This window comes from Anser anser (genome assembly GCF_964211835.1).
Source record: "Anser anser genome assembly, contig: HAP1_SCAFFOLD_32, whole genome shotgun sequence".
NCBI lineage: Eukaryota > Metazoa > Chordata > Aves > Anseriformes > Anatidae > Anser > Anser anser.
Genome location: NW_028154148.1, coordinates 4,016,059 through 4,025,853, shown reverse-complemented (window position 1 = coordinate 4,025,853; position 9,795 = coordinate 4,016,059). Strand labels below are relative to the sequence as shown.

The 9,795-nt window shown below is 50.8% G+C and overlaps 1 protein-coding gene across 1 annotated transcript; it reads right to left on the bottom strand.

The window, feature by feature from the left end:
- Positions 1 to 220: 220 nt before the first annotated feature.
- On the bottom strand, positions 221 to 6,741 carry LOC310890668 (olfactory receptor 14C36-like). The gene is made up of 2 exons (XM_083852979.1): positions 5,126 to 6,741; positions 221 to 733 (listed from the first exon to the last, which is right to left on the bottom strand). Exons 1-2 carry the CDS (start codon positions 5,688 to 5,690, stop codon positions 363 to 365), a joined length of 936 nt encoding a protein of 311 aa, XP_083709105.1. The 5' UTR covers positions 5,691 to 6,741; the 3' UTR covers positions 221 to 362.
- Between the last annotated feature and the right edge of the window lie 3,054 nt (positions 6,742 to 9,795).

Genomic DNA, 9,795 nt, shown 5'->3' with positions numbered 1-9,795 from the left:
AGCAAGTTAGATGAAGTCCTGAGCAACCATGATCTCCTGGGAGGTGTCACTGCCTTTGGTAGGGGGGTTGGAACTAGATGATCTTTGAGGTCCTTTCCAGCCCAGGCCATTCTGTGATTCCATGATCCTATGACTGGTTAAAAATAATTTTAAAACTTGTTATGCAGGAGGACAAAAATAACATTATTTCTATCAATATAAAATTTTGTTAAAATATTAATAAAAATATACTTAAAGAAAACACTATCATTTTCACAAAAAAATAAAAACAGCTAGTCCTGTTAGGATAATTTCTAATATTACATTTTGATAATAAGTATAATGACAAAAATTATATGTTAATAATGACAATAATGAAGTCATTATTTATGATGAAGAAGCATGTATAGAAATATTTTCCTCACTGCATCTTTCAGCTCCAGGTTCCTCATGCTGTAGATGAGGGGGTTCACTGCTGGAGGCACCACCGAGTACAGAACTGCCACCACCAGGTTCAGCGATTGGGAGGTGACGGAGGGAGGCTTCAGGTAGGCAAACAAGCCAGTGCTAACAGTCATAGAGACCACTGCCAGGTGAGGGAGGCACGTGGAAAAGGATTTGTGCCGGCCCTGCTCAGAGGGCATCCTCAGCACGGCCCTGAAAATCTGCACATAGGACAACACAATGAAAACAAAACAACTAAAGACTAAAGAAACACTAAACACAAGTGCCCCAACTTCCCTGAGGTAGGCGTCTGAGCAGGAGAGCTTGAGGATCTGGGGGATCTCATAGAAGAACTGGTCCACAGCATTGTCCTGGTTCCAGTTAGGACAGAGTTAATTTTCCCCCTAGTAGCTGGTAGGGTGCTCTGTTTTGTATTAGGATGAGAAGAGCGCTGATAACATGCTGATGTTTTAATTGTTGCAGAGCAGTGTTTACACCAGGCCAAGGACTTTTCAGCTTCTCGCTCTGTCCTGTCAGCGAGCAGGCTGGGGGTGCAGCAGGAGCTGGGAGGGGACAGACCCAGGACAGCTGACCCCAACTGGCCACAGGGGTATTCCATACCATCTGGCATCATGCTAAACAATATATAGGGGTGGCTGGCCGGGGTGGGGGGCCGGCTGCTCGGGGATAGGCTGGGCATCGGTCAGCGGGTGGTGAGAAATTGCGTTGTGCATCACTTGTTTCTTACACATTATTATTGTTAATAATATTGTCATTATCACTATTATTATTATTATTGTTATTATTATAATCCTGTCTTAATAAACTGTCTTTATCTCAACTCACCAGCTTCACTTTCCCGTTTCTCTCCCCCATCCCAGAGAGGGAGGGGGAAGGGTGAGTGAACGGCTGTGTGGTGTTTAGCTGCCAGCCGGGTTAAACCACGCCTGTGACAACACAATTCCAAGTAGATGTTTGTCATTACCAGTTCACCCTTCTCATCCATCAGAGGGGGTACACTCTCCTTGGCCTTTCTTTTCTGAGCAATGTATCTGCAGAATCTCTTCCTGTTATTCTTTGCTTCACTTGATAAGCTCTGTTCCATCTATGCCTTGGCTTTCCTTATCCCATCCCTGAACATCTGAAACAAAACCATGCGTGAGGGCCTGGGAAAAGGAACCCTGGACCATAGAAGCCATTCTGGAAACAAAACTTGTAGGTAGGAAGCGCAGTTTTGTGGAGGTGCAGAACTGATGGGCACATTGTGCAGGATGATCCTGGAGACATTTGTGCCCTTTTCCCTCCTGACTGCAATGCCTCTTCTGTCTCAAGACTAGAGTAGCCAACAGAGGTGAGACAGGTACTCTGGTAAAATGAAAGCCATCAGAAAGCTGATCCCAGCTAGATGACTGCTATGGGGAGGTCAGGAGTATCCTGGCCAGGAGAGATGTGAGATTTGGGGGAGGGAAGAGGAAGGGTAGAGGAGCTCGGAAGCTTACTTTCTAGAGGTTAGAGGGTTCATGTAATGTTGATGCTGCTGTAACACTGACTTCAAACAGTCTTCTGTGTCCATTACACTACTTTCAACACTAACAATAATCCCTCCACATAAACATTAGTCCACCACCTGACAGGAATCCACTACTGTAATGCAGAACTAAAAGTATTACTTTTAGGAAAACTCAGCCCATAGCCCCTTTCCCTTACCTTTACTCTCTTGCTCACCCTAATCACTGCCCTTAACACTAACATTAAAACGCTCTATTTAAACCCAGACTTTTTGACAAACCTAAACAAAACCCTTAACCATAGTGCATGCCCATACCCTAACCAGAGACCTGACTCCACAAGCAGAACACCAAGCACTCCCACTAAAACTTTGCTTAATCTCTAACTGAGAAAGGTAAAATCTAGTCGCTAGGAGACTAGAGAGAGGTCAGCTCAGCCTCAGGATCTCCTGCCCCAGCAGGATGAATGTGACTGGGGCAGTGACTGGGAGGTCACTTCTGTCTCTGCAGCTGATAGGGCAGCAGCAGGAACGTGTCACGGAAAGCGACTGTGAGGTCCCTTGTGTCTGGAGGTGGTAGGTCAGCCTTGGCTTCTCCCTGGGATGGGCACTTTGGGGCTGACATCTGCCAGTGGCCCTGCTAGGCCAGCAGAAGGCCCCTGCTTGGCATGCTGCCTGTGGGATCCCCTCTGCCTCCATCCCCAGGAGGACCCAGACACAAAGAAGGCCCGCAGAGGGCTTGTCCTGTCCCTTCTGCTTGAGGCCAGGACTGGACAGCAGGAGGCCCAAGGCTTGGCTGTGTCTAGCCAAGAAGCTGCAAGGCCAGCAGCAGGCCCAGGCCTTGGGAGATGCTGGTGAGGTGACTTCTGTCTGCTTGGCTGACAGGCCGCAAGGAGCCTGATGGGTTGGGATGCCTGCTTCAGGAGTGGTTTCCACCCTGATGGAGCTTTCTTTGGAAGTAGGAACGAGCAGGAGAGAAAAAACTGTAACAAAGTGCACTATGGAAGGTTGGCACCGGCCACGAGGAGGAAGAAATGTCCAGGAGAACAACTGGTTTTGCTGCTAGAGCCTGAGGCAAAGAAGGCATTAAGTGCCTCTGCCTTTTCCTCATCTCTTGTCACCAAGTTTCCACCCACATCCATTAAAAGATGATGATTCTCCTTAATACTACCTTATTGAAATATTTATATAAACAATTTATATTTTTATTTTTTTTTGTCTTTGACAAGAATCTGTCCCTCAGATAGCCTGGTGTGCAGAGGACAGAGGCCTCTGACAAGGCTGAGAGTCCAAAGAGGACCCAGGGCTTTGTGTCCGTGGCTCTGGCTGTTGTCTCTACCACTGAGGCCTAGGAGGAGACAGCTTATCGGTAAAGCACCAGGGCCTCATTGCCTCCTCGCCCCCACCCATGAACCAGGCAGGGCTCGTACCATTCTCCTGCACTTGGCCATGCACATCCCCACCTCCTCCTGCCCCACGAAGAGCCCTGAGCAGTGTGAGAAGGGAAAGGATCTCCCTCCCCAGGGGCTGGGGGTCAAGGCCTGACCCTTGTGCTTGGTGAAACACAGCCAGTTTTCCTACACATCAGTGCCACCTTCACATTGCCTTTGTCTCCTTGTCCTCACTGCCTCCAATGCTCTGCTCTAACGAGCTCCAAGGGAGGCTGTGTCAGTGCTGGCCCTCAGGGGGACACTGCAGGAAACTTGCCTCTGACTTGGACTTCTTGAGAGATGGCTTCAATTGTCTCTCAGTGCCTGGGGGTGGGCAAACAGCGAGGAGGGGACATCACCAGGGCAGCTGACCTAAACCAGCCAAAGGGATATTCCATACCATGTGATGTCACACTCAGCAATAAAAGGTGGAAAAAGGGAAAGAGGCGGGAAGGGTGGGCTCGTTATGAAAACGTCTGTGCTCCTGAACAATGGCTACACGTATTGAAGCCTTCCTTCAGGGACGTAGTCAAGCATCGCTTGTTGGTGGCAAGTAGAGAGTAATTTATTTCCTTTCTTTCTGTGCTTCCATATGGCCTTTGCTTTTTTTTGTTGTTGTTGTTGTTGTTTTTTGTTTTGTTTTGTTTTGTTTTCCCCTGTAGTTAAATTATTAATTTTCCCTTAATAATAACTGTACCTTAACAATTATTCTTCCTTGAATTAAATTATCCATATCTCAACCCATGAACTGTTTTTTCTTTTCTTCTTCCCCTCCTCTTCTGATTGGGGGGCACTGGGGGGGGGGGGGGGGGGGGGAGTGATAGAGCAGTTCTGGTGGAGTTCAGGTACCTAGCAGGGTAAAACCACCAAAAAAATAAAAATAATTAAAACAAAAAAAAGGTTTCAGAAAATAGTATAATAGAGCAAAGGTGGCCATTCAGAGGAGACCGTGCTATTCAGGCTGTCCACTCTGTCAGCCAAGGGAGCTCGCACCGTGTGACTCACTCTGGGCAAAGAGCTCTGTGCTGCTACCTGGCCCCCGGGACTGCTCCTCCATGTGGCAGCTGGGCTCTTGGCCCTGAGCCCCTCCAGCAGGCAGGCACTGCTTCCCCAGCTCCAGAGAAGGTGTGAAGAGATGGCAGCTGAGACCAGCAAAGTCCTCATGGCTTCTTTATTGACTTTTCCACACCGGAAGCCTTGTTCTGTAAGAATATAAGATGACTGGGTGAAAGTAAATAAAACAATTAATAGACAGGATGGCAAAAATAGAATTAAATCAAAATCTCAAGTTCTAGGAAATAATAACAATACAAATAAAAGAATATCAAGCTATTGTATCAAGAGATATTTTTTTTTTCAGATAACCTGTGGGTCCTGTTAGTATTTTAGGCAGATTACTGATGCTGAAGAAGCATGTATCCAAAGAGTTTCCACAAGGCATTCTTGAGCTCTTGGTTCCTCATGCTGTAGATGAAGGGGTTCACTGCTGGAGGCACCACCGAGTACAGAAACGATACCACCAGGTCAAAGAATGAGGAAAAGTTGGAGGAGGGCTTCAGGTAGGCAACCATGGCTGTACTGAGAGTCAGAGAGACAATGGCCAGGTGCGGGAGGCACGTGGAAAAGGCTTTGTGCCGGCCCTGAGAAGAGGGCATCCTCAGCACTGCCCTGAAGATACGCACATAAGAAAATGAAATGAAAACAAAACATGCAAATGCTAAACAGAGACTAACTGCAAGAAGGACAACCTCCCTGAGGCATGACTCTGAGCAAGAGAGCTTGAGAATCTGGGGGATTTCACAGAAGAACTGGTCCACAGCATTGCCTTGGCAGAGGGGCAATGAAAATGTACTGGCTGTGTGCAGGACAGAATAGAGAAAGCCACTGCCCCAGGCAGCTGCTGCCATCTGGGCACAAGCTCTGCTGCCCACGAGGCTCCCGTAGTGCAGGGGCTTGCAGATGGCAATGTAGCGGTCGTAGGCCATGATGGTGAGAAGGGAATACTCTGCTCCAAGCAAGAAAACAAAAAAGAAGACCTGTGCAGCACATCCCTGATAGGAGATGGCCCTGGAGTCCCAGAGGGCATTGGCCATGGCTTTGGGCAGAGTGGTGGAGATGCAGCCCAGGTCGAGGAGGGCGAGGTTGAGGAGGAAGAAGTACATGGGGGTGTGGAGGCGGTGGTCGCAGGCGACGGCGGTGAGGATGAGGCTGTTGCCCAGGAGGGCAGCCAGGTAGATGCCCAGGAAGAGCCCGAAGTGCAGGAGCTGCAGCTCCCGCGTGTCTGCAAATGCCAGCAGGAGGAACTCGCTCACAGAGCTGCTGTTGGGCATTTACTGGCTTCGGTCACGGACACAGACAAATGAGAAAAAAGAAAAACAAAAAAAGAGAGAGAGAGAGAGAGTGTTAAGAGTAAAGTCTGTGAGCAAGATTCAGCTAATTCCCAAATGAAGCCTTACATTCCCCGTTTCCAAGAGGACCTCTGTCTCTCTCCCTGTCTGGAGCCCTGCTCTGTGCTTGCTGAGTGTCCTGTACACTGCAGCCTCCTCTGCCCAGCAGCTCCCAATGAGCCTGCTCTGCTCCATTGGAGGTCCCAAGAGGGAAGGTTCCTGGGAAGGGGCTCCCTCGGTTGAGTGAGGGGTGTTTGGCTGAGTGACTCCATGTGCATCTTCCCTGTTCAATACCTAGGAGACAAAAGCAGCAGGTGGATCGTGCATGTCTGGCCGGAGAGAGCAGGGAGCATCTCCTCCTGCGTCACCCTCCGTGCACAGCACTCCCTGTCAGAGTCAGGCACCAGCAGCTGCCACGCTGGGCAAGGGAGAGAAGCAGGCATGGGCAGGCAGGGCGGACCCAACGCGGTGGCGAGGCTGCGGTGTCGGTGAGGTAGAGCCTGTCGTCCTCACACCCCTGTGCCATCTGCCTGGCACAGCCAGCAGAGGGAAAAGAGCTCTGGAGTGCAAGAAGCGTTGGGAATGTGCTCCTTGTCGTATGGTAGGAATTTGGGGTAAGACCTCCGTGGAGCCAGGAGCTGGACTCGATGATCCTTGTGGGTCTCTTCCAACTTGGGATATTCTATGATTCTGTGATTCTGTGCCTGCTTCCGTGGAGGAAGGTGGAGGGGGCCTGCAGCAAATGTGTCTACTTCCACAGAGATTTAGGGTTCACACACCCCATATTCTCAGCCCCCCAGATTATACATGCCATGACAGAAGCTGTGAGGGGAAGAGGAGACCAGGGGCTGCTGCAAGGAAGGTGCCTGCACTGCAGGGGATGGCAGGGAGGGAGCAGCTCCCTCTCACCACCTGCCCATGTCCCTGCTGCCTGCAGCTGTCCCTGCCACCAGCTCTTTCTCTGTCCCCACGTGTCCTCCCATCCATGCTCACAGAACCCATCCCACCCGCTGTGTGCCCAGCTCTGCCCTGCAGACACCTCCTGGGGATGGGGACAGCTCTGGGGACATCTCCCTGTCTGCAGGTCCTAAAGACCAGCTCAGAAAAGCCCTGGTGCAGTCTGTAAGCAGGGAGAAGGGAAGGGATGTTCTCAGATTCCTCACTAACATGTTTAGGTCTCGGTTAAATGAAGTAGAAAACTCCATCATCTGTGCAATCAACTACAACTCTGTTAACACAGAGCCTGCACAAGAATTAGAGCAGGAAAATGCAGGCATGGACTGCAGACAGTGCCTTCTCTTGGCAGGCAGCCCCTGCCCTCCCCTTCCTCTGCCCAAGGTTGCCCTGCAGCACCTTCTCCTCCGTATCACACAAGCCACGAGAGACATCCTGGTAGCTCCTGGCCAGGCAGAGACGTCCCGGACCCAGGAGCCCCTTCCAGGAACCTCCCCTGCACTGTCCTGCAGCCAGAGACTTACCATGGGCAGGGCTGTGAAGGTTTCTCCTGCACTGAGCTCTCCTCTGCTCGCACCCTGCAGGCTGCCTGGAATCCCTTTCTGCCTGGGTGCCTGCGGTCAGAGCCCCCAGCCCTGCTGCGCTGTGCACAGGAGCTGCTCCTGGGCAGAGCTGTCTCTCTGCACCACGGCCCTCTTGCCACGAGCTCTCTCTGTCCCACGAGCCCGGCCCAGCTCAGCACCAGACGCCCAGCCCAAGGCATTGGAATCCCCCCTCGGGGGGCTTTGATGAGGAGCCCACGAACCTCAGGCACTGAGAGACAATTGAAGACATCTCTCAACAAGTCCAAGTCAGAGGCAAGTTTCCTGCAGTGTCCCCCTGAGGGCCAGCACTGACACAGCCTCCCTTGGAGCTCGTTAGAGCAGAGCATTGGAGGCAGTGAGGACAGGGAGACAAAGGCAGTGTGAAAGTGGCACTGATGTGTAGACAAAGTGTACTTGTTTCAACTAGCACAAGGGCCCAGAAAATAATGAATGATTTAAAATTTGAAAAGACAGATAAGGAAGTGAAAAGACTAATAATAACAATAATAACAATAACAAGAATAACAATAATATGTACAGAGCAAGTGATGCACCATGCAATTCCTGAGAAGCCCCTCACCGATGCTCAACCTGTCCCTGAGCATCGGTCCCCCTGACCCTGGCCAGCCTGCAGCAGGATCTCTTGTGCACGTCCCTCACCTTCAGTTCTTTTAGTGCAAAATCAGCTTTCAGAGGAATTTGGAGTATTTTCTTCCCTTTCTCAAACACTTCCTCTGCTGTGTCACCCCACACAACGATGCCATCGATGTACTGCAGGTGTTCAGGAGCTTCCTCCTCTTCCAGGCCACTCTGGATCAGTCCATGGCAAATGGTAGGGCTGAGTTTCCTGCCCTGGGGCAGTCGATGCCAGGTTAAAAGCAAGCTGTGGCCTTCAATCTGCTGGCAAACGGATGAAGAAAAATACATTAGCAATATCAGTTGTGGCAAAACGCTTGGGTGCCTTTGATCCCAGTGTGCATGGAAGCTCTAGCGTGTCCGGCATGGCAGCACTCAGCACTGTATGACTTCCTTCAGGCCACGACAATCCTCTGTCAGCGGACTCGGTTGGTGCTCTACTGACTGAGGTGCACGGCTGTGGCAGTGATTGGCACCAGCTGTCCTTCAGCCCTCATCAACCCCACAACAGAAGGGTCCTGTGAGAGACCAAGGCAAGGCAGACAACAGCATCATGTCCTCCGTCTCCAAGGCAGCTGTGCCAAAAGCCCACCCATACCCTTTTGGGTCCCTGAAATATCTCTCCTCTCCTGAAGCAGTCTCTTCCAAGGATGCACAGAGTCCGGGGCCAGTCCCAGTGGGGTGCTTTTGCCACTCCTTCCCACTTAGACTCACTTCAGCCTCCAGTACAGGTCAGCGTTGGCATCCCCCTGTCACTCCAGACACACAAATGGGTTCACCCCTCCACAGCCTGATGGCACTAGGGTACGCTGTGCAGTGGTGTCCACTGGAGCCTGAGACTTCTGGGGTCTGATGTGCAAGGCCATCGAATCCTCACAGTCCAATACAGCCGATGGTCCCCTTCCTCCCCCTGGCTGGAGGCAGGGCCCCTCTAGTCCTGCTCATAGTATTCCTTACTGTGTCTGCAGGACTGCCCGCTGGAAAGTGGAGCAGCAGTTCTCTAAGAACCCCTTTTAGGGATTGTTGTTCCTTGCCACTCATGTACCCGTGCCTCTAGGGTTGAGGCAGATTTTCCATCCCACTTTCTCATGCCCTCTCCACGGTCACACAGGTAAAACCACAGGGTGACACATCGTGTGTACCCACCATCTCTCCTTTCCTGCCCTCTGACTCCAGGGAGGGGCCCCGTTTCTCCCAGAACCAGAGCAGCATAGGGATAGGGATCGCGTGATTACTGATGCTCTTAGGACCTCTTCCTCTTCATCCTCCTACTCACATGATGGCCCAGCTTTTCTGAAGCCTGCCTCATCTTCTTTCTCCTCCTTTCTAGTCTGGGTAGGAGTTTCTTTCCTTTCTTAAAAACAAACCAACAAACTTAGTAAAAAACTGACTTCCATATCCATTGTTTTTTCTTGCGTATAGGAGCAACTGATACAGACAAAGATTGGTTTTCTGTCGCAGACACAGGGTTCATAAAAAGAGCTGGAGTTGCTGCAGGGCATTTTGCAGATGCTGTAGTGGCTGCAGGGTCTGTCAGAGGGGTTGGAGTGGCTGCAGGGCTTGTCACAGAGGTTGGAGTGGCATTGATTGTGGCTCTGTAGGCATAGGCCGAGACCCAGCACACTGCAGTGGTATGTGTCGCTTTGGAAATGCCAGGGTGATAACACCACTTTTTCAAGCATTTCACAGTTTTTTAGGATTCTGCACTTTATCAGGGATGAAATTCCAAAGCTTTGGAGGTGCCCCCTGCTCTAGGTGCGTGCCCAGATCCTCCCACACTCCCTGCCACTCCTCACTCTCCTGTCTCCATGCACACCTCTGGATGGCATGCTTAAGTAGTTGCTTAAACATAAACAAAAGATGGAACACATGCA